The sequence below is a fragment of the Gymnoscopelus braueri genome (assembly GCF_963280865.1).
Source record: "Gymnoscopelus braueri genome assembly, chromosome: 12".
NCBI lineage: Eukaryota > Metazoa > Chordata > Actinopteri > Myctophiformes > Myctophidae > Gymnoscopelus > Gymnoscopelus braueri.
In genome coordinates, this window is record NC_137614.1 from 10,330,685 (window position 1) to 10,357,734 (window position 27,050).

The 27,050-nt window shown below is 41.7% G+C and overlaps 1 protein-coding gene across 3 annotated transcripts in view; it reads right to left on the reverse strand.

Annotated features, from left to right (window-relative positions):
- Positions 1-374: 374 nt before the first annotated feature.
- uba1 (ubiquitin-like modifier activating enzyme 1) overlaps positions 375-27,050 on the reverse strand; it is a 32,996-nt gene continuing 6,320 nt past the window's right edge. For 2 of the 3 annotated variants that reach the window (XM_080443648.1, XM_080443647.1), the window contains exons 2-26: positions 26,926-27,042; positions 26,261-26,319; positions 24,913-25,081; positions 21,680-21,817; positions 21,477-21,583; positions 20,341-20,431; positions 19,467-19,599; positions 19,267-19,364; positions 19,007-19,153; positions 18,649-18,825; positions 17,474-17,578; positions 16,848-16,928; positions 15,884-16,036; positions 13,249-13,414; positions 10,550-10,746; positions 8,770-8,834; positions 8,050-8,245; positions 7,811-7,885; positions 6,954-7,143; positions 4,685-4,773; positions 4,252-4,344; positions 3,903-4,094; positions 3,084-3,185; positions 2,438-2,538; positions 375-1,663 (exon numbers count right to left, since the gene is read on the reverse strand). In XM_080443648.1, the coding sequence (XP_080299774.1) occupies positions 1,528-1,663; positions 2,438-2,538; positions 3,084-3,185; positions 3,903-4,094; positions 4,252-4,344; positions 4,685-4,773; positions 6,954-7,143; positions 7,811-7,885; positions 8,050-8,245; positions 8,770-8,834; positions 10,550-10,746; positions 13,249-13,414; positions 15,884-16,036; positions 16,848-16,928; positions 17,474-17,578; positions 18,649-18,825; positions 19,007-19,153; positions 19,267-19,364; positions 19,467-19,599; positions 20,341-20,431; positions 21,477-21,583; positions 21,680-21,817; positions 24,913-25,081; positions 26,261-26,319; positions 26,926-27,042 (3,177 nt within the window). In that variant the 3' untranslated portion in view covers positions 375-1,527. The other variant, XM_080443649.1, reaches the window with a different exon arrangement.

The following is a 27,050-nucleotide window of genomic DNA, read 5'->3' on the forward strand; positions in this document are numbered from 1 at the left end:
TAACCTGTTAAAACCTGAAAAGCATCATCATTTTAGATTTCTTTGGCTATTCAAAAATAGCAAATATACAAGCCCATAGCTTGTGAAGTTTCTGCAAATCTTTGAATTTTCAAAATTGATCAAAGCGAACATTTTTATATGAAATCTTTGGTTCTGGGGATCCCTGGTAGAATTTTTTTTTTTAGATGGTCGGCAGCCAAATACATATTATTTTGGGGGTTCTTGACATGAAAGTTTGAGAACCACTGAAATAGCAAGATACGTTTTTCAGAAAACGTAGGATTTAAAAGATTTATTTTTAATCGGCCTCAGGTCTTAATGGGTCAACTAGATAAAAAAAGGCAAAAGAATGCAATAAAGACAAACTCACGACGGAACTTTTACACGTTTATTCACTAAGTGCTCCCATTTCAAGATACAACTCTGAACTGTTATGTCATTTGGAGTTAAAGTAGAAAGAAGACAGTTTTATGAACTACAAGTTTTTTTTGTATGTGACATGTGCCACAATTCTGTCCCCAAATAAAATAGAAAATAAACAAATAACAAATGAAAAAAATAAGGAGTATAAGTGAAAACTGAACTCAAGTCATGTGCAAGTCCCCACAACCCCCTGAGCCACGAGAAGTGCCAGATGAGGAATTGGGCCACAGGGAGTGATGACAAAACAGGGCAGCACTACCAACAGGAGGGGGGGGGCACACTCAGGCTGAGCTCCTCTGCTAGAGAACCGCTAAGGGATTATTTTACAGTTTAGGAGAGGGGCCGCTCAGGAAACATTTTGTCCTTTAAGCTTTTCTGCGGCTGCAAAATGTTGGTGTCTCAGAGATAATTGAAGTGGTGGGGTGGGGGGGGGGGGGGGGACTTGGGAAATTTGGATTTCTCAACACATTTTCTCTTGAGGTCTTTTGGGGATTACTGACTGAATTAGTATCATGTCATGAACATGGAGGGGAGGGGGAGGGGGGATCAATGTGGTGAGGTCTAGAGGGACAAGGGTTGGGGGGGAGCAAGTAGAGAGGTGACAGGGCACGTTGGATAAAAGCCCCCCCCTCGGTCCACAGTGCCAAAAGCTAGTGAGAGAGGGCGAGGAGGTTTGAGAGACAGCAGCTGCTGGGCTATGGATCATAGGGGAGAGGCAGACACTAAGGCTTCCATTTAAACTTGACTAGATGTTCAGATACAGATGATGAAAATCAAAGAGGCCCCAGTATACATGCACACTCCCCCTCTTTTTGTCAACCGGCCTGTCCCCCATAGCCTGGCACTGCCCCCCCCCCATTATATACATAACAGGCATCTTCAAGTCAGCTTTAACTGGGGACTATGTACAATCAGGCACAGGGTTACGTAAAACTCGGAACTCAAACTCAAACATTAACCACAGGCCTCAGAAAAATGATTGATCCCACACAGCTGACCTGGATGTATAACATCCCCCCCTCCCCCTCCCCCTCCCCCCCAACCCACCCCATGTACCCCCATCCCTTCGTCTTTCCCGGGTTGTGTGCGGGTTCAGTGTGGGGCTCAGCGGATGGTGTATCGGACGTAGGGCACTTCCACGTCTTCATCTGTGAGGTCGTTGCAGCACAGCTCGAACACCAGGGCTTTCACGTGTTTGCCCAGCTTCTTTTTGGACACCTTGGTCACAATCTCAGTCATCCTGCAGGGACAAATGACAGGGGACCCGGTTAAGACACAGCCAAAGCAATAATATACCCAGGGATTAAAACCGGGATAGCATCTGTGCGAGTTTAGATTTGAGCTATCCATCTATATATCTATCTATCTATCTATATATCAATATATAAAGTGGGGTCACCATTATCTTATACTTTGGCTATTCGAAAATAACAGATATACAAGATATGTATCCAGTCTCCTCAGCACACACTGATGCAGTCAGCGTGAGAAGTCGAGTTGAACTCACTTGCACCCAAGCAGACAGCCTGGTGCATCAGTATTAGCATGGCGAAATCATCATCGGAGTTCACAGCACTGGACAACTAGAGTTAGCTGAAACCATTAAAAGAGCTTGTGGAGCTGCTATTTTAAAAAAGAAAGTCAATTATTTTGACAATCTTTGAATATATATATTTTTAAAGCAATTATTTTTACTCAAATCATTGCTTCTGGGAGTCCCTGGAACAAAATATTTTGATGGGTCCACAGCCTGATATAGCAACATAAAATTTTCAGGATTTAGAAGACATTTTTAGAACCGTCTGCAGGTCTTAATGGCTTAAGGCCTAAGAGTGTTTCACAATATGGAGGCTAGTTACCTTCAGATCGTACATTTTTTGATAACTGCACGACTTGTCACTTATTACCACCATTTATTATTTTACTTTTGAGATTCACTTATTACTGTCTAATAGTCTAATATAAGACATAATACAGTAATTGAGCACACCGTGTGTGTGGTCACTTTACTTACGGTAGCTCCAGTCTCTCTTTGAGTTTGGACGCAGGCATGAAGAAGGAGTAGAGCATGGACACTCCCTGAGAAAGCATGGTGATCTCCAACTTATGTTCATTCTGTCAAGAGAGAAAGAAAATGTTAGAATTTAGTTTCATTTTTGGGTGAACCGCAGTCACAACAAGGGAAAGTGGTGAGATGGGGAAGTATCAATGGATTAATTTTTATTTTCATGTCTTGTCCCAAGACCCCTTATGGCAGTGGTTCTCAACCTTTTCAGGCCGCAACCCCCACAAAATAATCATGTTTGAACTAGGGACCCCCCCAAATAATCATATTTGAACTAGAGACCCCCCAAAATAATCATATTTGAGTTGAGGCGTTCCATTTAGTTTGACTCTGTTTCAGAGATAAATATTGTGAAAATAAAAAATTATCTACAAGCTCACAACAACTCGCAATGCGAGGCGTTGTGGGCTTGTAGATCAGCTACTTTCAAAATGTTTGCCGCAGTCTTATATTATTTGAAAATGTGGCCATTGTTAGACCAGTTTTTATAGAATAGTTTGAGGATTACTTTTGATTCATTTCACTTCACCGTTTCAACGAAGCACAAATTCCGACATAAAACACCAAAAACATAATTTATAGTTACAACCAGTACCTTGAAATAGTCGAGGAACTGTTTGAGTGTCATCTCTTCACCGCTGGCCTGCATTCCCTTGACCTCAAAGCGATCCCACAATGTCCAGTCAATGTCGTAGTACTGCAGACAGAGAGAAGAATCGAGAGACACATGACAGCGTCACGTCAGTAAAGAAATAAGACTCACTGCATTTTTAGAGTTGTTCCGATACCAGTATCGGAAAAGCTGCCGATACTGCCTAAAATGCTGGTATCGTTATCGGCGAGTATGACAGTCTATGCCATGCCAATACCACGTAATTTATCACGTGATATTTCATTTACCGTAATATTTTTAATGTTTCATACTCTTACTGTATCATTTACATTAGTTATTTACAAACTTGTAGCTGCCCAATTATTCATGGAATTTAAATTTAGATAGGTTAAAAAATGGTATCGGTACATCTCTACTGCATTTCCCACGGCTCAAACGGCACGCGTCTGCCTTCCTATTGCTATTCAAAACTAAAATACCTATATGCCAGTCTCCTCAGCACACACTGATGCAATCAGCGTGAGAAGTCGAGTTGAACTCACTTGCACCCAAGCAGACAGCCTGGTGCATCAGTATTAGCATGGCGAAATCATCATCGGAGTTCACAGCACTGGACTACTAGAGTTAGCTGAAACCATTAAAAGGTCGCCATCTTTTTAAAACCTCAGCTGTTTTTACGCCAACACTTTTGTTTTCCCTTAACATGGCTCATCATCAGCATTAAGCGCTATATGTAAAAGCATTTTGTAACTGTATAATGTATCCACATGCACACACGTCCAGCTAAGCCATACACTGTACCTTGTGGCTGGGAGCAGCAATGGGCTCGGAGAAGGCAAAGAAAGGCAGTGCCAGGTTCATGAAGCCATTCTTGAAGTTATCCAGCTTCTTGTGTCCCTGCACGATCTTAATGAGCTCCAGACACACCAGGCCCACCACAGCGGCCGTGGTGGTGGCGATGGCAGGGATGATCTTGCCAGCGATCAGTTTGCTCTGAACACGAACAGTAAACACCACAGAGAGAGAGAGAGAATATAATGAGCACAGAACCCATTTTACCACCCGTGGGGTGGTTAAGTCCCAAAGAGTTAAAGAGTGACAAAAGTTCTAGGTCAACATCAAGAGCGTGCATCAGTCAAGTGCGCTCAACCTTGTGTCTGTCGGCAGCGGGAATGTCGTAGTTCTCTGCCCTCGAGTTGGACGCCGCCACGATGAAGTCCATGTGGAAGTTGGTGTCATCATCCTGGAGAACACACACAGGTGCACACAAACATCAATATAGAGTACGGCACAGGTGATATTAAACTGGGCTATTAACCACTTAACCCCTATATACACTTCATTGACCAAGGGTCCCTCAGGTGGTCAATACTTGGTCCCTTCCTTTCCCCCCCCTCTACATCTCTTAACCTAAAATAGCAGCTCTACAAGCTCAAGCGATGGGTTGTGAGCTTGTAGATCTCCATTTTCGACAGATGACAGTGCTGGACTTTTATGAGGCAGACTCTGTATAGCATTTAAAAGACTGTGGAAGAGCGGTCTAGCTTGACATACTATGTGGCTAAGGACAAGAGGTGGCGTACCTTCTCAAAGTCGATGGAGCTGAGCTTGAACGTCGTGGAATTCTCGACGTTTGGGAGAAGAGTCTTCAGCTCCTCAAGTCGGGAGTCGTCTGCAAACAAAGGCGGGCCAGTGGTCAGTTAATGTGAAAACAAATCAAATGGGCGCCCCTGCTACCCTGACAACACATGCTAAATATTCCCAAATACTTACGAGTTTCCGCATGCAAACAGAATGCCAACTTGTATTTGCCTCTGGCATTTGAATGATGAAACTTCTGTTGTGGTTCTAATGATTCTATGCAAATTAACAGCATAAACATATGATTTGTTTATTTAAAATTCAAATTTGATAAAGCTTTCAGTAGGTTAGACACATTTATCTACACCCAATACTCTGAATTGAGGAAATAGCATAAAAATGGCATACAATGAACAGTAGGGCTGCAAAATACAACACAAATTAAATCACCATCTCAGGGGTGCTGGAAAATGCCTGGATAAAGTCTTGACCACATAATCATCTCTCTACTCTCAATAAGGCAAAAGCTACCTTGGTGATTCATGGTTCTATGCAATTTAAAATCACAAAGGCTTTGATTAAGACGCACGTCGTTTCAATTGGGAAACCTTAAAACAAGCACTCTCAAATACAGAAATTCAAGACTCACTGCATTTCCCATGCCTCAAATGGCACGTTTGCATTCCTATTGCCATTTTAAAACAATAAAATCCAGAATATGTACAGTATATGCCAGTCTCCTCAGCACACACTGATGCAATCAGCGTGAGAAGTCGAGTTGAACTCACTTGCACCCAAGCAGACAGCCTGGTGCATCAGTATTAGCATGGCGAAATCATCATCGGAGTTCACAGCACTAAGACAACTAGAGAGCCCCGACGGTGAACTCTACACAATTTAGTGTTCAAGTGTGCAATAAGTAGCCTATTGGTGCAGTTGGAGTGCACATTCTACATTAGCCATTACACAGTTAAAGGGATACTTCACTTTCGGGCCGGGGACACATTTAAAAAAAATATTAAAAATAAATGAAAAAAGTTATGGAAAATTCATGGCCCCCTCACGACACGCAGTGTCCTACTAATGTGTGAGGGGGCCATGAATTTTCCATAACTTTTTTCATTTATTTTTAATATTTTTTTTAAATGTGTCCCCGGCCCGAAAGTGAAGTATCCCTTTAAGCTTATTGCTTAAGTCAATTAGTTGTTTTGAACTACTACATAAAAATAGAAATAAATCACATCAATATTTGGGATGCACCATTATTTTAGAATAGATGATCATTTCCCATCCACATCAGCCATGTACAAAAACTGGTTAACCTTTTCACATAAGCCCGTCTTCAGATAATCGAGGAGTAAAATTACTTTAGGGGAGATATAGAACTTTGGTAAGGGTAAGCATAGTTTCAACAAAACCAAAAGAGGCGCTTCCGGGTCACTGATATAATTGGTCTGAAACAACCATAAAGCACATTCAGGCGAACAAGGATTGTGATTTTTAACCCATAAAGACCTGGAACGTATCCGTGTCATTTTTAGATTTGAGCAAAAATTGAGCAGATATACAAGCTCATAGCGCGGCACCGAGTGCAGATCTACAATGAGCTTGTAGATTTGCTATTTTTGAAAAATCGTGAAAATGTGCACATTTTTTAATATATATATTTTTAAAGTGAACATTTTTTACACAAATCTTTGCTTCTGGGGGGGTCCCTGGAACAAAATATTTTGAAATGGGGTCCGCGGTCAAATACATTTAATTTTGGGGGTCCTTGACGTGAAAAAGATTGAGCACCACTGATATAGAAACATACGTTTTTCAGAATACTGTTGGGATTTAGGAGACATGTAGAATCGGCTTCAGGTCTTAACCCATTAAGACCTGGAACGCATCTGTGTCACTTTAGATTTCTTAATCTTTGGCTATTCAAAAATAGCAGATATACAGATCTATACTTGTAGATCTGCTATTTTTGAAAAACCGTGAACTTTTTTTTAGATTTTTTTCAAAAAACTGTTAGGATTTAGAAGGAAAAAAAAGGATCGCCTCAGGTCTTAATGGGTTAATACAGCCTTTCGATAAGTCAGTGCATTGACATTCCCAAAAATGTTCCCTATACATGAAATATATGGAACTAAATATTCATCTTCTTATAAACATGCATGCTGAAAAATCTTGATCTCAATTCTAAGCCAGAAAATTGTGATTCTCATTTTAAGCCTGAATGATGCAGCCCTACTACAAAATACAACAGCCAAGTTCTCTTACCGACAGACGCATTGGCGCTCTGCAGCTCTTGATCGGAAACGTGGATTTTTACTCCAGAGCGAGGGGTGAAGACCGGCACGTTGAGCTCCTCCAGGATCTTGGCCACGCCTGCACGGTCGGTGCTGCCTTGCATACCGTATGTCTGGGCAAACAGGTTGGCTCCTGCCACTACGTAGTCCATGTGTAGGTCCTACACAAAAGACATGGGAATTAATTCCAAAGGTCAGGAACACAAGCGAAGCGGTGTTGATTTTGTCAACTAAAAAACTAAGAATAAATATATTGACAATTTCGTCAACAAATAAGAACTAGACTAAAATGTTAGTGAGGGACTAGTGGATTAGAGATCCAGTAGAACTAAAAGACAAGTGATTTTATGTTTGGTTGCGCTCGGGTGTTGCGCTCTGAAAATAGCAGATCTACAAGCTCACAACGCGACGCGTTGTGAGCTTGTAGATCGGCTATTTTCAGCATGCAACCAAGTGTAAAATCAGCCATTACGACGCCATCAAGACACCACCAACATACATTTTAGATTTAGTCGACTAAAACCAGGCCAGCAGAACCCACCAGGCACTTGACCGCTGGGGCCAGTGAAAATAATGCCTTTAAACATTAACATCTAATGTCATATTATTTCCCTGTGGTAATGTGTTTTGTAATGATTTGTGAAATCGTCTGGGCAATTACCGCTAAAACATAGCGTTACGTGAGCCCCATGTCATATTGAATCAAAGACAAGAGCCATCTGCTGTCTGTGTGCATCAAGCAAGCAATTCAAAGCTCGCTCATGTTTACTCCTGCACCACTTCCAACAAACTAACAAAACACAGACAAGTGATGAGCCCCTCACTCACATTGCTAGTGCTGAATTCTAGGGGATGAGGACATCTCTTTGGACCAGACCAGAAGGGGGCGCCAGAGCTGGTGGTCTGAAAGACAAGACATGACAAATGTTATTTTCCATTGAGCCAGTGGAGAGAAAATTTACTTTTTGAAAGTAAAGATGGACCAGTATGTCCATTTGTTTTACCCTATCAAATGGAGGGTTTGGACATGGAAGGTTTTGCTGTGTAGAAAGGGCACACATGTATACCTGATCTGGAGGAAAGTTGTGTAGTAGCTGGCGGATGTTGTTGCTGTATTGGCACTGCCAGTGGTTGCGTGACCAGGCTACACAGTCGGCCCAGCTGTGGGGGCAGTCATTGACCAGGCTCTTGTACACGGCTTCCAGCACCTCCAAAGGCTGAGCTCCAGGTAGTTTAAGAGTGCGCTCCATGAACTTGGGATCTCTGTTAAAGAGCAATGAGACAATTTATACAATGAAATTGAGAAGTACTTTTCAACGCATGTAATCCTACGTGTACTTGAGTAATATTTAAGTATCAATGCTTCTACTAGAATAAGATATTCTAGTACTGCCCTGATGGTTTGGCAAAAAATTAAAAATCAATTACACACCTCATGAAGCCTTGAATTCATGGAGATTTTTTGGTTTGGTTTTGTCAATCAGTGAATCACACAAAAAGCACTAGCACTAATGTTTTTACTTGCACACTTCATTAATAGCGGCAGTCAGTCTCGAGAGACCATGGCACAAGCGCACTTGGATTAGATCAGGTGGTGCTGAGGGAGCAGTGCTTAGTGTGGCTGCAGAGTCCCACTCGCAATATAAGAACAATGTGAATAAGAACAATGCTGAACATTTCTATTGGTTTTGATTATTCAATGGATACATTGAATTTTTTCAATCTGAGGTTTTATTCTGTTAAGCAGTTGTCCTGGTATTTAAGTAATAAATGTACTGTGGACTCACGATAGGTATTGCATGGCATTTTCTGATGGCTGCTTGAATAGACCCTCGAACTCATCACGGGCCCACTGAATAGAGAGGGAGACAGAGACAACAGGTTCATTATTCACTCATTCATGGTTCAGACCTGCAGTGCAGTCTCATGCATTTGAGTGACAATCTGATGACCTACAGCATGCATTACGACAGTGGTTCCCAAAACCCCAGGGGGGAGGTCCCAAGATGATTAGCTTAAAGCAGTGGCGTCCCCAGGATTTACGTTTAGGGCAGACAAGTTTTTTTTGCCTCCCCCCTCTATTACCCCCAAAAAAGAAATTTCAACTCAATCTAAAATCGGCGATCGAAAACTGGCGACAGTGGCCGTTTTCAAGATGTTTTGGCCATTATCTCTGAAACGGAAGGTCCAATAGAGACACACGGGGACTACAAATTTCACGCCCACTTTTGAGACAGCGCCGCTACTCGAGGTCCGTTAGAACGATGAACTACAGCTGCCAATGCATTCCCTATGAGAGGATATGAAAGTTAGCCTACTTTTAAAATTATCCTGCATTAACTGAAGACGATATTGATTTAAATAAAAATATGTTTCCAAATGTATGGAGTGTCTTTGTCAACATATCTTCTTGTTTTCTTAATAGTTGATGTGTTTCACATTTAATTTGCCACTTTAACGAGTTACCCATAATGCTAACACAGCGAGGGTAGACAGCAGACGGGCATTTCAGTGACATCACTGTCTTTATGAGCGCCGACCAGTGGCGTACGCACTGTAGAGGCAGGAGAGGCGGTCGCCTGCCCAACTAAGATCTCGCCTCCCCTAAAAAAATAAAAAAATAACCCGAAAATGTGTCATTGCGTGCTTAATGTCCTCAAAGTCACGCATCCAACAAGCTTTGAACTGAGCAGATTGGACCTTCTGTTCCAGAGATAATGACCAAAACCTATTGAAAACGGACACTTTCGCCAGTTTTCTGGGTATTGAAAACCTCAAGGGATGCGTCCGTGACGTATATACCATGCGATATAGATCTCCGATGCTAGCGGTTTTGACATACTGATGGAGTATATTATAGTATATTGTGGGTAGTATATCGAGATGAAAGATATGGGACATTAAAAAGGACAAATTAAACAAATGGGACAGATTATTATAACACAAAAAAAAATCGCTACAGCCTCAGTAGTTAACCAGTGAAATGACGGTATTTTACAATGCCTCTCATAGAGATTGCATTGAGAGCTGCAGTTCATCGTTCTGACGGACCCCGAGTGTCAAAAGTGGGCGTGGATTTGTAGGCCTTCCGCTTCCGGCCATGTGTCTCTATCTGCTCAGTTCAAAGCTTGTTGGATGCGTGACTTTGAGGACATTAAGCACATAATGACACCTTTTCGAGTTATTTGGGTTTTCTAGGGGAGGCGAGATCTTAGTTGGGCAGGCAACCGCCTGTCCTGCCTCTACAGTGGGTACGCCAGTAACGCCACTGGCTTAATGTCCAACATTGTTTTCTCACTCAACAGTTAACAAACCAACACACAGTATAAGTGTATACAGGGTATCTGCACAGTTCTTAAGTTCAATTTAATGACTTTTAAAGACCTTTTAAATATCAAATTGGCCAAATTATGTATTGCGTAATAAAGAAGCAAACATTGTGAAAATAGCTGCTCGTCAGGGTGGGGGGGGGTCCCTAGTTCAAATATGATCATTTTCAGGGGGTCGCGGCCTGAAAGGTTTGGGAACCCTTGCATTAGGAGGAAAGGGTCTGTTGGGCTGCTTTACCTGCAGTGTGTGTTCAATGGCATTGGGGAAGTTCTTGAGGGTGCAGATGGGGATGGACTTCTCTGGGGGGTCTTGGCTGGAGCTGTAGGACTCTGTGAGGAAGGGGATGACCACCTGCACGTTGCCCTTGGTTCCAAGAGTGCCAGACTCCAGCAGGGGCTTACGGTAGTACACACATCGGCGGTCCATATACATACCTGCACATTGGGGGTGAAATAAGCAACATTAATAATCGAATAAAAGCTTAGTAATCAATCTGTTTAGCGATGTTAACAGACATTTCTAACATGTACAATTTACCAAACTTCACCCAAAAAGGCAAATGGTCTTTGATCAATATCATAAAATGGAAAGCATGTTTTTAGCACATCTAGTGGCAGGGCACTGAAGCCTGATTTATATTTAGTTGCACGCCGCTGCTGCACATCAAAACTAGGCAATTTACAAGCTTGCAATGTTGCGAGCTTGTTTTCAGTAACGACGACGGGTATAAATCAGGCATAAGGATGGCAATGTCGGTTGTTTATTTCAGTGTTTCTCAACCTGTGGGTCGGGCCCCAGGGGGGTCCCCACATGATTTTTTTTTTGGGGGGGGGGTCCCCAGTTGACAGTTAAGTGACAAGTTAAGGACTTATAAGATCTTTCAATACTTCAAAAAAGGAAAAAAGGCCATTACTGCATCAAAAGTAATCAACAAACTATACAATAACATATGGTCAAATATTGTCCAAATTATCAAATATTACATAAGAGGCTAAAATTGTGAAAATAGCTGATCTAGAAGCTCACGTAGATCGCCTATAGTATTTTCACAACTCTTAGAACCGAGTCAAACTAAATGTAATGTCTCAACTCCTACAATTCCAAGTGCTTGTCAGGTTGGGGGGTCCCCAGTTGAAATATGATTATTTTGGGGGGGTTGCGCCCTGAAAAGGTTGAGAACCACTGGTTTGGTTTACTGCTTGATCCTAAACAACAACTCAAACACTCCTGTTTGGATTATTATTGAATTTACTGTGTGCATTCACGCTCTCCGTTGAATGAACACTACAGGCTTTGGTGACCCCATGCATGGCCTTTCCTTTGGCACCACAGTTTCCACTTAAGCACAAGATCTCTCAAAATCTAATGAGCAGATTCCCATGAGCTGAGCACATTTGCTGTATGAGTGTGAATGACCCCATGATGTTGACTTTAGCGCCACCCTCAGGCCAAAATGCCAAATCTGCACAAAAGGTGTCTCATTATGCAGTGGGCAGACTGCAAGATGAACACAACCGATTTAGTTGACCCCATGGCCTTCCCTCAACCATCTCCTTCAGTGATTATACAAGATTCTCTATTCTGCCACCAATAATGACTTAGCACCCTTAGCGAAGAAATGTATTGATCAGGTTAACCCACTTGGGTCTGGTTGGGTGTCAAGGAGTAGCACAGCCTCTAGAGGCCGCTCTGACATTTTAGACTGACTGCTGGGTAAACATTAAACATCTGATATCAGATACCCTGGTGTGGTGAGGATTTTTACCATATTTCACCACCACATCACTTAACCCTATATACACTACGTTGTAGGTCAATTAGGCTTGGGCAATTGGACTAATACATTGTCCTGTTGGCTGATTTGTCATTTTTTTCTTTTACTTACACCCACATCAAGGGTCCATAGGGGTACTTTAGGATCTTAAGTCTCAAAAGACTGCTTGAACTTTGCTTCGTCTCCCCTCATTGCTGTGATCTTAGCCTACTCATGAAAATTGGAACTGATGTTTCACAATTCTTCGTTGTATAAACAAGTTTTGGTCAACAAGAGGGGCCCCCCCGGGGGGGGGTGCACGCCATGCCAGCATCTGTGTTTCATCTGTGTAACTGACAGCGGCTGGGCAGCCCCCCAAGGGACTGGGGAGCTGCTCTCGCGTGCATTGCTTTTCTCACGCAAATAACAGTTATTTAGGTCACTGGTAGGAATCTTTTGCCCCAATATCAAAAGTAGCCGATGTAAAAGATCACAACACGCTGCAACAGATTGTGAGCTTGTAGAGCTGCTATTTTTGCTGAATATTTGCTTATTTTTTTACAAATGCTACTTCTATTTTCCCCATTATGACAAGCCCAGAACAGTGTTGATTTCGTCGACTAAAACTATGACGAAAAATGTTCGTAGACTAACTTTTTTCACTGACGAATACTAAATAAAAACTACACTATGATGACTAAAACTGAGACTAAATATATTGACAATTTCGTCAAATAAAAACTAGACTAAAATGTTAGTGAGGGACTAGTGGAGAAGAGATCCAGTAGAACTAAAAGACAAGTCATTTTATGTTGGTTGTGCTCAGGTGCTGCGCTCTGAAAATAGCAGATCTACAAGCTCACAACGCGTCGTGCTGCGACACGTTGTGAGCTTGTAGATCGGCTATTTTCAGCATTCAACCAAGTGTAAAATCAGCCATTACGACGCCATCAAGGCACCGGCAAAATACATTTTAGCCGACTAAATCAACTGTAGATTTAGTCGACTATACTCTTATGATATTTAGTCAACTAAAACTAGACAAAAACTAAAACATTTCAGATGACTAAATCTAAATGGAATTTTATTCAAAAGACTATCAATGACTAAAACTAAATAAAAAATTGCTTTCAAAATCAACACTGGCCCAGAATATGGCATAAAACAACTTTGGGTGCCTTACGTGCGTCAACGTTGTCGAGCGCATTGGCCACGCCGTCGAGGCTCTCGAAGAAGTCATCGTCGTAGACCCTCTCGGTGTCGGGGCCCACCCTGTTCTGGTGACCTGTGATTTTCATGGATGGGTTCATCTGCTTCACCGCTGCTGCCGCCGTCTCACTCTTCATTTTCTGATATAACGCACACAGGAACACAAAATCACCTCAATAACCATATCTCCATCTCTGGTCAGAAGCAAATATCAGGCAGCGTTAACTGTCTCCGCATCAGAAAACATACCTTCTAAGTTCATAAATAAAAACGGCATTATAATCACAGCCTTTTTTTTTTTTTTGGCTGAATATATGCTAATATATCCCAGTGCAAGTGTGTGCTTTAACCCATTAAGACCTGAAGCCGATTCTACAAATGTCTTCTAAATCCCAACAGTTTTCTGAAAAACGTATGTTTCTATATCAGTGGAGCTCAAACTTCTTCCATGTCAAGGACCCCCAAAATGATATGTATTTGGCCGCTGACCCCCATCTCAAAATATTTTGTTCCAGGGACCCCCAGAGATTTGAGTTAAAAATGTTTGCTTTAAAAGAATATATATTCAAAGATTTGCACACATCTTCAAGATTTTTCAAAAATGGTAGATCTACAAGCTCATAGCGCGGCACCCGCGCTATGAGCTTGTAGATCTGCTATTTTTGAATAGCCAAAGTGTAAAATAATGCTTTTTAGCTCAAATCAAAAAATGACAGAGATGCCTTCTAGGTCTTAATAAAATTACTTGGGTTTCAAAATAATATACAATACTGAAATTACTATTAAGTACTAACTTCTATACATCAATATATATAAGCCAACAACAGTTGCCTTTAATTCCAAACAACTGCAAATACATCAATTGCTCCCGACCCCTTACTTTCTTTTCTGACAAAAGGAAAGCTTCCCCTGCTATCAAATATAACTCGAAACTGTTTTTGCTTGGTAGCACTGGTGCTCCCAATGTAAACATTTAGGAGCATCAGCAAAAAAATTGCATCACCCACCAAAATTTAAGGAGCACCAATATGTAATTAAATGTTTTATTAATGAAAAAAAACATCATTACAGTGTGGATTACAAGCAACATAAAATGCTGAAAGTAGCCTTAAAACGCATGGTAAGCCACCACTGAGGCTTCATGCAATATCCTGGGGCCAGGATTTATAATGTAGTGTCCTAGCTCTGTCCCTCATCCATCCAATTCGTCACTGAGACATCAAACATCTCCAGAGGAGGACACCTATGCCGATTCTAATCACATCTTCACATGTGTTTGGCCATATTGCCTATGTGCACATAAATCAGGTTTTTAGTGTTGTCAAATACAGCACATTTTTTGTCTACATATTGATTCAGAATATTTTAAACGGTTTCAAAACTCATTAGCTGAAATATACCAGCCATGCATTCTCCTAGGACTTATAGCCGCCTAGTTCACTCACACTAACAGTGATGCACGCACAGCACTCACGCAAACACAGACACGGAGTAGCTTAGCTCCGCCTTCTCGTTCCCTGTGAGAGCGAGACAATTTCAATCTCTACACAATCGGCTCGCCTCATTTATCAACTTGAAAATACTGATTACAAGTCGTTTCTGACACACGGTGATATCGCACAAAAAGCGATAGAATGTCGGCACAGAGGCAACGCCTCCGCTCCGTTGTGTCAATGAGTGAACAATCTCCAAGCTATTAGCACTGTAGCACCAAGAGCTACTACCATTTTGGTCACACCACACAGCAATTATTTTCACTCGCACAAATGCTCCCAATTATATTTGTGGGTCCCACAGATTAAATTTCAGGCACATATGCGATCACAACGGTTGCAATTTTGAGCCCTGAAAAATCCCCTCTCATACACCTTTCGTTTCATGAAACATGAGCCACCTCATGTCATGAATACCATCGTTTTTTGATCGTACTGCTGCACCAAGGCATCTTTCACACATCAGCAACTCTAAGTGCACTCTGAAGCAATCTCAACACACATTAAATCCATATGCAGGCACAGCATCGAACCATCACATTCAATTATTAACAACTTGTTTGGCCTTTCTCTTTCATCTAGCACTGAGTGATATTACAGGGTATTTGCAGGTATCAGCAATTTAAATGAAAGCCCTTTTTAATACAACTGTGATGCCAAAAAAGGTGTGTATCTTGTTCGGAGAAGAGATTTAGTGTAGACATTATAAATTTACAAAAATAACATGGCTGTAGTTCATGGATTTTGACTAAGTATAGGGTTTAAGTGGCCATGGATTTGAACTAAGTATATAGTGGCCATGAAGTATATTATAGGGTTTAAAGGAAAGTTCACCCAAAAAATGAGCCATTGAGTCTCCGCCGGTCATCAAATTATTGGCTTAGGAAAAACAAAAATATCTCCATGAATTCAAGGCTTCATGGGGTTTGTAATTGATCGAAAATATTTGTTTGGGTGAACTACTCCTTTAAGTGGTTGAGAACAATTCATCTACTAAAAAAAGCACAAATACAAGGTAAGAAAAAATTAAAAATCCTAAATTTTATTCTACGTGTCTGTGGCACTTTGAAGACCTTTTTCAAGCATTCAAGCATCCAGTAACCCTGTATTACTAACCGTGACATCCCAGGGTCTGAAGAGGAACTGTCTGTTGAGGTTGGACTTCTCTATGGTGTCCATGTCCGTCACGATCACCTCACCATCCCCACCAGCAAGCCCGATCATGGCAAAGTTCTTCAAAAGCTCGCAGCCAATGGCGCCGGCCCCAACCTGACATGGTCCATAGGTCACACAATGAGCAGGGTATATATCCATGTAGGGATGCAATAGTTCATCCAACCAATCAATTAAAAAATATATATATATATATAAGTATAAAATAGGTTTTCTAAATTAGACAATATAAAATCAGACTAATTAACCCATTAAGACCTGGAACGCATCTGTGTCGCATCTTAAGCATTATTTTACACTTTGGCTATTCAAAAATAGCAGATATACAAGCTCATAGCGCGGCACCGAGTGCCGCGCTACGAGCTTGTAGATCTGCTATTTTTGAAAAATCTTGAAAATGTGTGCAAATCTTTGAATATACACTGTTTTAAAGCGAACATTTTTAACTCAAATCTTTGCTTCTGGGGGTCCCTGGAACAAAATATTTTGAGATGGGGTCCGTGGCCAAATACATATAATTTTGGAGGTCCTTGACATGAAAAGGTTTGAGCACCTCCGATACAGAAACATACGTTTGTTTCAGAAAACTGTTGGGATTTAGAAGACATAAGTATGTATATTATATAATTTGTTTTGTGTTGATTTGTTAATATATATTTTTTTTAAATTTAACACTCAAAATCTCTAATTGACAGTTGCAGTCCTATATCCATTTGCAATTCTATGAGGGAATTTGGGGAAGCAATATCAATGTACCATATTCAAGAAAACAACCTAAATGCTGGTCTCGTTGTTCTGGGCTGATTATTTTTAGGCTTTAGCGGGGTAAAAAAAATGCCAAAGATAAATTCTCCCAGGCAACAGAACACCAGTAAAAAGGTGTCTACATCGTGATTGTTTGACTCACCAGGAAGTACCGCTGTTTGCCAAGTGCCTCCTGCAGCTTGGACCCAAACACTGCAATCTGGCCATCGTAACGACAGTTCCTCTGGGTGGGGGAAAAAAAAGACCAAGACAGGAAAGATGGTTTAGAGCCATCATTCATCACCAATAATAAATACATTGGTTATTAGTCTGTGTATAGAGCACCTAAGTCTGACGTAATTTACACATCCTACCTGGGTCGCGTTTCCCCCCCCCCCCGTTCTGAATTCCCATAGACGTGTTTAATATCGCGTCAAATAAGAACTGTGTTACAAAAATAAACAAATGACCCCGGCGGTTTGACTCTTATGGATATGAAGCATCAACTGACGGGGAGAAAACTCTAATGTTACTTCCGCCGAATTAGTTACATTTTCGCCAGAAACAGACTGTATCAAACATGAGTGACTGACTATCATAAACGATACAGAGCCACCTCCCTGACTATTTCACAGAGACAGTTTGTTTATTTTTGGACTCCAATTCTTATATGAGACGATTCTATGATGACACAATGTTATTCTCCATAGAGAAATTACTTTACGACCCAGGGGATGAACGAGTGACGTCAGGACTTGTACTCTATTGTGTGTTTATGTAAGCACTTACAGGACTGCAATCCTCCTCTGTGAGCGAAGGGTCGTCTTCAGGCAGGCACTCCAAGGCATCGTAGTACAGCCACTGCATCATTGGCATGAACTTTCCTGTGCACGCCTAAAGGAGTACCAGGACATGGTGAAAATGGCATTAAAAACCAATACATGCAGAGATTCACTAGCATGTCAAAACTTGTCTAATGAGAGATAAGAGTTAATACCACAAAACAAACTAATTATATAGTGATAAGATGCTGCTTTGTTGACTGATATAGATGTTCAATAACAGACAAATGAGAAGACCTAACTTTAAGAAACATGTCAAATTGAGAGAAGTCTTTGACATCAATTTTTATGTACAGTGTGTGGTAGGCAAAAGACCGCCCGCCGACCAGAACCGGCCCACTAACAATGGCCTGTAAATAATACATCATTTAAGATGTCTCTCACTCCCACATATAGGCTGTAATGTCTAAATAAGAGAATTTACCCCTGCCTGAAGAATGCATATTAAACTTTGAAGAATGCTTATTATACTTTAATCCATGATGCGATTGAATAACAGGCACAGAAAATCACGTGTCAGGCAGCAGGGTGCACTGTGGTGCTGAACCTCTCAGTGTAATCAATAGCATTAACGGAAATAGTGTGATCAATAGAAAGATGACTTTGCATTGATGAAAACAGCTAGGGTGAACACAGTTCTTGTGCCATTTATCCTTGAATGTTGTTTTCCTCTTTAGATTTTAGGATGACAAACACACAAGAGTGTTTCTCATGCCTTAAAAACATGGTTCTTTTCATATCTGAAAAGAGACCTTGAATGAAAGAATTCCTGTTCCATGAAATAGCTTATTTTTCTCTTTGAAAAAACTGTCTGTCTCCAGATTTTAAAAACGTTTTTTTCCCCTTTCACTTTTTAATTAAGTAAACGTCCTCCAAGTGCAACATTCAAGGGTGCGGCCTGCACAAAATGATTACACAAGTATTTCTATCTGTGCCTGTAACATTTGATTGCATTATGCAGTTTTAGTTATAAAAGGGGGGGGGGGGCAAACGTACATACATACACACACACATTGCATTTACAGTACAGAATACAAATGTCTACATTCTCTCCGTATTTTAGATGTGTAATCCATCAAATCTCGGTCTAGTGAATTAATGCAGCGTGACGAGTCCGCTTACCTTCATAACTTCCTGTGCGGCCAGTCCACCAATGAAAGCGTTGACTGGTGCCAGGTCACCGGCGGAGACATAGGCAAACTTCTTGACGAGAGCTTCATCCAGCTCCTCTACTTTAGCCGACCCCGTCAGGGCCGAGTTCACATCCTTAGCCAATGTCACCAACTCATCACCGTCAGCCTGGAATACACAACAATTCAGCACATGAACATTTTCACTTAATTGCTTATTCTATGCATTGCGTTCAATGCATTTATACAATGCATTACACTATGCCTTTCAAACATTTCCTGACAGAGGTCATCTTAACGTCCATGTAATTGCACCATTCCAAATAGAAAAAGACTTCAGACTGAGTTACCCGGTTCCAGGGCTTGGGGAGGCGGTCGTTTTTCTTCTGGAAGGCGTGAAGAGCCTGGAAGGCCACGTGCAGCTGTCCTGGACGTTCAAACTTGGCAAAGTCTGTCATTGTGATCTCTGGCTCAGCCAGGGCGGATGAGTACGATTTCTGCACAGGTAAGACATACAACGCAGCAAAGTGAGATATGGCCAGGGTCGTCAACTTGTCACGTCGGTGACCTTGCAGTTGCTTTGACGCAGTAAAAAATGGGAGCCACTTACGAAAGCAATCTTTTTGGGCATCTTGACCTGGGCCACAATCCCCCCTCTCACATAATCAGTAAAGCCAGTTGTGTCGCAGATACTGAAGGTGTAGGGACCTGAGTACAGAAAGACGACAGACGTGTTGAATGATCACCAACTCGGGAACCTCAAAATCCATCCAACGTTGTGACAACATGCTACGTGGAAATTTGTCTTACCCAGAGCCTTGATTTCAACGGGCTTGCAGCTGTTTAGCTCCGTCATACCCTGAATTTCGGTGAAGGTGACGTGGTCTCCGCTCTCAAACCCATGACGAGCTTCATCCAGACATGTCACAACACCAGCAGCATCCTGGAGAAACAGTGTGACCAAACGGCTTTGCATATTACTGGCTACCTGCGCATAGTTTACAAAGCACTCAATGGCCAAGGCCCCTGCATATATTACAGACTTTGTATTGCCATACACTCCATCCAGAGCACTGAGCTCATCCACAGCAGGTCCACTTGACACATCTCAGCACCCACAAAAGAAAATAGGAGAGGCTGATTTTTCACCAAAACTGTGGAACATACTTCGTGGGGAAGTTAGAGAGGCTAACTTCACCGACATTTTTAAACATAAGCTAAAGACACGCTCTTTAGGTTAGCGTTCTCCTCGCGTTTCAGGTTAGCCCTCTCTTAGCACCTTATATGGTTCCTCAGCACTTTATTCATAATGTTTCCTGTCTATGATTTTAAGTTATTTCCAGGATTTCTTATTATTTTAACCCTATGCGTGACTGTTTCTTTATTTTACTATTATTATTATTTTTTGTGTGTTGACTATTCTAATCCTATGCCTGTCCTCTTTAGCCCATGATTCTATGCATATTCTGTGTTTTGCCTGGTGTTTGCCATGTTAATAAATAATCTGACTTATTTCTATAAGTATTTGAATTCTGTCCTGCATGTGAAGCACTTTGAACTGCAACCCTGTATGAAAGGTGCTATACAATTAAAGTTTATTATCACACTCTTCCCATTAAGTGATAAAACATCACATTAGCTAGGGTTTTGTTCATGCCCTGGGTGGTCAAATGCATCGACTAACCTTGGTGATCATGGAGATCATGGCACTCAGAGGCTGCTCTCCGTTGGAGTCGCACACCACCATTTCCTCACCAAAGTCGCAGAACAACTGGCTACAAAACAAAGCAGACATAAGCCAATTAGAAACTCATGGACAGACAAACAACGTAAATTAAAGAATTAAGCCGTGGATATAAATGTAAAACGCCTATGTGCCACAGCAGGACACAGGACGGCTAAGAGAAGGGTTCAAAAAATGTTATGCATTTATGATGCACAGCTGCAATTTTAATTGCAACAAACTGGCTACAACTTGAAAAATAACCTGATAAAATAAGACAACTTTGACAAGTCATTTGTAATGACAAGCTAGTACCTAGTAATAGTAGCTAGTTAAAGTCTCCCTCGTAGTTTCACCTCCAGAAGAATATGATCATTTGTCAAAGAGTTGAAGAGCAGGCAGGGTTTCATTCATTCAGGTCATTCAATGCTTTGCATGGACAGCAACTACATCGGGCCACTGTGACCATAGAGCACGCCTCTTATCTCCATATTTTTGGGAAATTAATACCATACTCTACCATTCTATGTCACACAAAAGTAGCAAAAATAGCCTATCTACAAGCTCAAAACGTGTCGCAGTGCGTTGCATTTTGAGCTTGTAGATCTATACTTGGTCCCCTCAATTTTTTCCCCCCCTCTACACAAAATCTTAGCCAAATTTTTTTTTTAAATTTGGTTCATACTACTCAAACGCTCCAGATGAACCCTCTTAAGAGCTGTTGAACCAGTTTAAGCCTGCAAGGATATCCTCACATACCTCCATCAATCCCGCAGATTCTAAGGACTATGAATACGGGCAGGAAATATCCTTTCATTGTGTACATTTGCTACCCAAATAACTAGCATGGCTACAAAAACATGTCATCTAATTTAAAATATGCAGTTCAGTTTGTTTTTACACTGTGGGTATATTTGGTGTAGTTTGCGGTTACTGGGTTGTTTTGTAGTGTTAGACACCAATTACTGTAGCTCTATCGTTTGCTATCGGGAGCTACTGTAGCTCTGATTGAATCGTGTTTGGGACATGTGCACCAGTGGTTCTCAACCGTGGAAAGTTTTAGCGACTCGAGTAAAAGGCACATTCAAGACTCTTACCCGAACAGTCCCCGTGTGTCTGCGATGACCAGCTTGACTTTTTTGCTGTGGCAAAGGTCACCTAATTGCTGCTGCTCCTCCAGACTGGAGTTGGTCAGCACCACCACCTAGAGCACAGGACAAGAGAAAACAAAATGAAGTGAAGTCACACGTTTTCATCCACACGCTGAATTGGATTAAAAGTGCTGGTAGCAAACATATACCTGGAATTGAGTGAGGTAGTCCTCTGCTTCGAGGGCTCCGGTGTAGGCTTCCACGTTTACATAGCTGTTGAGTTCGGCCAGACGAGTCTGACTCACCTCTGCCCTGTTCTTACCTAGGTCCTCTTCCCGCAGGTAGAACTGACAACAAACAAACAACATTTTAGGGAAGCAAGATATTGAACGGGTGGTCGACATTCGATTAACGATGAATTGCATGGTCAAATCAACCAACACCGCAATAAAGGTTTCCAGTAGGGTTTATCTTACACCGGTTATGCAGTAACTGTAATTCTGTGTGCAAATGCAGACTTTAAAAGAGCAGTGCATTCATATTATCTGATTTATTAGGCCTACTGATGCACACTGATTAGTTCAAACAATGTAAATGTAATATTTATTTTGTTTTACTTTTGCAACTTGTCCAACGTGTTAATCCTTTGGAAAGCTTCCGAGAACACACAGATTGAATCTCTAGCCATCATCACAAAAGCTTCACATTAAAACAAATATTCTAAAATAAAATATTGGCTACAACCGATACATTATTTGATATCGGTTTGACTCACATCGTATTTTTAGGCCGATATTGCAGATACTGATACAACGTCCTAATCGTGCATCCCTACAACATATTATAGAGGGACTGTACAAATCATTATTGCCGTCAATAATGAGGAATGTGTACCAGAGCAGATTCAAATGGATCAAAGCGATTTTGGTAGAATAAATGAATCATGATAAATATAGGCTATGGGACTGTGCCAATGTGCATATATGGAGCTGGGTTTCTCAAAACTACTTCTAGTCGCATCAGGTAAAGAAAAAAGTATTTTAAATACAGTGTCACCGTTTCATCTACACTGAATACAACAGGAATATCCGTTCCTACATTTAGTAGATTGGGCGCAAATTGAACAAGCCAAACTCAGGGTGCCAAATTCATGCTCTGTCGTACGACTGTGTCACGTGCTGAAAATAGCTGATCCACACAAGCTCCAATGCGTCGCGGATGTGAGCTTGTGGATCGGCTATTTTCAGCGCACGACACCATCGTAGGACTAAGTATAAATCAGGCTGTAGTCTGACAACAGGCCATGGTCATTTGTTTTCCACTGCAATGTTGTCCAACAGGCCTTCTCTTCACTACCAGTCTATGCCCCTAGCACGGGCTACACACAGACTGCTAAATCTAGGTCAGTCATGGTAAGTAAGGGAGGGGCTTGCTGCTGCCCTATTGTTAGATGGCTGCAACAGAAGGAGTAATAATACCATTATATTGACCTTTCAGTTTCATGTATAAACAAAAATCGAATCATGTGGATCCATATGTGCATATGTAGGTCCAATGTGGATCTCAGACGACGTGAGGCCAGGTAATCGATGACATCAGTCGGTTATGACCTAGGTATCAAGTATGACTCTGAATTTGAGCAAGGTTTCAGCTCGATCAGACGCCCATTTTTTTTAAAGTATTTTAAAAAATCACACCCAGTGTGAAGTGGGCGGTGTGGTCACAGTGGTCATCACAGTGATGGAAGTTCACTTAAAGAAAAGTGATATTTCTGAAGTGGGTGGTGCTATTTATTAACAACAATAAATAAACAATGGTTGGTCCACAATGGGTGATTCACTTAAAAAAAAAACATAAATGTGTTTTTTTTAAGTGCATAGTCCTATTTATAGGGCTATGCACATGTGTCATGTGTTTCACTAGCCAATCACAGTCCTGAATAGAGTCAGCCAATAGATTTGCATTGAATGTGTAGGGGTTAGGGGTGTACAATGGTGGCCAATCACGGTGCAGGGTTAGGGGGGTACAATGGTGGCCAGTGATTTGCATTGAATGTGTAGGGTTAGGGGGGTACAATGGTGGCCAACAGGGATGAGCTGTAGGGGGTGCTATGGGGGGTCGACGACCCCTTAGTTCTGGCGCTGGCTGGGGGCTCCACATGCACGCGCGAGCACGCACCGTCAGCTGCGGTCTTAACACCTTAAAGTTTAAACAATAGCCTCTCAAGGTTCGCGCTGTCAGCGGCGAGCCGTTCTCAATAGCGTCTACCTGGCTGCTTTGCATAACATTAGGCTACTCGAAAAAAGCCATGGACTTGAATTGAATGTGTACATTCCTCTCACAATGAGAGACAACAGACAGTCTCTGCACTGCAGAGTGTGAAGGTGATCGCTTAGAAGAGAAGAGCCTGAGGACCCAGTTCTCTGAGACAAGACAAAGACAAGTTGTCTGATTATTTTAAGTACTTATGTGTGGGTGAGTCTATGTAAAGGGCTTTTATATAAAACTAAGGAAAATAAAATAATTAATTAATTGAAACAAAAATAAAAACAACAAATTAACAATGCAACTAAATAATAAGATATAATTACATTAAAAATCACATGTTGAATACAGTATTTCAACTAGCACTGAGCTGATTGGCTATATGCACATGCGTGCACGTGCGCGTGCACGTGACGTCAGAAAATATAGCCCCCCTAGTTCAAAAATCCACAGCTCATCACTGGTGGCCAATCACAGTGCAGCGAATGTCGATGTCCAAACCTCACATATAGGTTTATAATAGTGAAATAAATCACACCCAGTGTGAAGTGGGCGGTGTGGTCACAGTGGTCATCACAGTGATGGAAGTTCACTTAAAGAAAAGTAATATTTCTGAAGTGGGTGGTGCTATTTATTAACAATAAATAAACAATGGTTGGTCCACAATGGGTGATTCACTTTAAAAAAAAACATAAATGTGTTTTTTTTAAGTGCATAGTCCTATTTAAAGGGCTATGCACATGTGTCATGTGTTTCACTAGCCAATCACAGTCCTGAATAGAGTCAGCCAATAGATTTGAATTGAATGTGTAGGGGTTAGGGGTGTACAATGGTGGCCAATCACGGTGCAGGGTTAGGGGGGTACAATGGTGGCCAGTGATTTGCATTGAATGTGTAGGGTTAGGGGGGTACAATGGTGGCCAATCACAGTGCAGCGAATGTCGATGTCCAAACCTCACATATAGGGGCGGTTGCACCGCCCAAAAATGGTTGGGGGGGGAGAGAATAGTAGAGGTACTTTTGTGGCCTACTGGCAATGTGCTCAAGACATTTGGTCCTGCTGTTTTGGACACACACTGACCCTCTTACAGCTAGCTGCAGGGCCACACCATAAAAACTCAATTTAACAATCATGACCAATTAACTAAAAAAGGTGTGCTGCAATTAACAAACTCACCTGTGAGGAGAGGTCTCTCCACTCCGCGACACCATGGTCGTGCACAGTGACACTTTTGACTCCTGCCAGGATGACATTCTTAGCGATCTCCACTCCAAGGCCTCTCATGCCGGAGATGAGGACATTGGAGTTCTGCATGCGCTTCATGGCATCATGGCCCAGCACATAACTGCAGGACGACAAAAGCACCATTATACACAATGTAGCCAATGCATTGACAAAACCAAAAATGTCCAATTATATTTATTTATGTTAAAATAAATGTTTAATAGCTCTATATTCTGATTCATTGCTATAGTGTCTCCCCGTAAAGGAGTCTCCCAGCCTTTCCTGCTATTTAAAGCCGCAGCGTGCCAATCGCGTAGATGTTCGCGTAGATCCCCCCCCCCGGTGCACTTTCGGATTTTTTTTATCCATTTCCGGTTCCGGTTTGAAGACCGGAAACAGAATTATTTGGGATCCGGTTTTGCCGATCACGTCGGCCCTCGTTCTAATGACGAAACTGAAACTCAATTCTCTTCCTGTAGTTTTTTCTCCTCGCATATCACTGTTTAACGTAATCCGCTCTAACTACAACCATGGAGCTCCGTTTGACACGTGGTTTTCACTGGTAGATTCAGTGAGAAGTCGCCGATGTAAACAGACAGTGCACAGCTCAATCTTAAGGATTTTAACAAGGTCTATGGCGACGTGAAAAAAACTAAAAAACAACAACACGTTGGCACTGGTGAGTACATTATGAGATTAACGTCTGGCATGGAATGTGTTAAGACCTGAGGCCGATTCTACAAATGTCGTCTAAATCCCAACAGTATTCTGAAAAATGTTTCTATATCAGTGGTGCTCAAACTTTTGCATGTCAAGGACCGCCAAAATGATATGCTTTTGGCCTCCGCCCATATTTTGTTCCAGGGACCCCCCAGAAGCAAAGATTTCAGTTATAAATGTTTGCTTTAAAATAATATATATTCAAAGACTTGCACACATTTTCATGATTTTTCAAAAATGGCATATCTACAAGCTCATAGCGGGGCACTTGGTGCCGCGCTATGAGCTTGTAGATCTGCTATTTTTGAATAGCCAAAGTGTAAAATAATGCCTTTTAGCTCAAATCAAAAAATGACACAGATGCGTTCCAGGTCTTAATAGATTAATCCAAAAATAGCAGATCTACATGCTCACAACGCGGTGTGAACTTGTAGATCGGCTATTTTCAGCAAAGACATTTGATGTTGATAGCAAAAAAAAGGAGGGGACCCCCAAGTTCGGACCCCTGGGGGAAACATATAGGGTTCATGAGGCTAAAATGTCTGCCAGCTTGCTTGATGAGGCTTATGAAAGGACTTACAGTTGTCTGGAGTACAGGCCCTCATCGATCTCAGCATCATTGCCATTCTTAGCCATGCCCTGGAGAGGAAAATGGCACATGTCAGTTTATGTCGCATGTTTTGCCAGTACCAAATGGTGCGTGTGCCCGTGTGTGAGCCCTCACATTGGCAGGTGTGTGGGACAGTTCTGTCCTGACAGGTGTGTGTGTGTGAGTGTGTTGGGACGGATGGGACGAAATGAAAATTACACATCACGATTATTGTGGCAAAAATAATAGCGATGTCGCGATAATCAAAAATATGCTTAAAACTTATAATGCCACTTTTGTTTAATCACTTCAACCCCCAGTATCCCTATTCTGGGGGGGAACGTTCGCCAAGAATAGACGATCTACAAGCTTGTGGCTTGTAGATCTATTTTTGGCGAATGGATTTGTGTAGAGTGAAATAAGTGTACCGAATGCGCTCTTTACAGGTCTGTTCTATCAGAGGGTTTAAGTGGTACTGAATTTGCAGCTCAACAAAAGCCAATTCATCCAAGTGGATGATGGAGGGCAATTTCACGATAAATTAAAATCTCAACGATACGATTATTGTGTGTTTTTTTACCACGATAAACTATAATAACGATTATCGTCCCATCCCTAGTGTGTGTGTGTGTGTGTGTGTGTGTGTGTGTACTTACGTTGGCAGGTGTGTGGGACAGTTCAGTTCTGACAGAGTTAGAGGAGGAGCAGTGGGATCCCGTCTTCGTCTCTGTTCCTGACAAGCGACGCTTCTTGGACAGCGGCGAGCTGGACATCTGCGTGC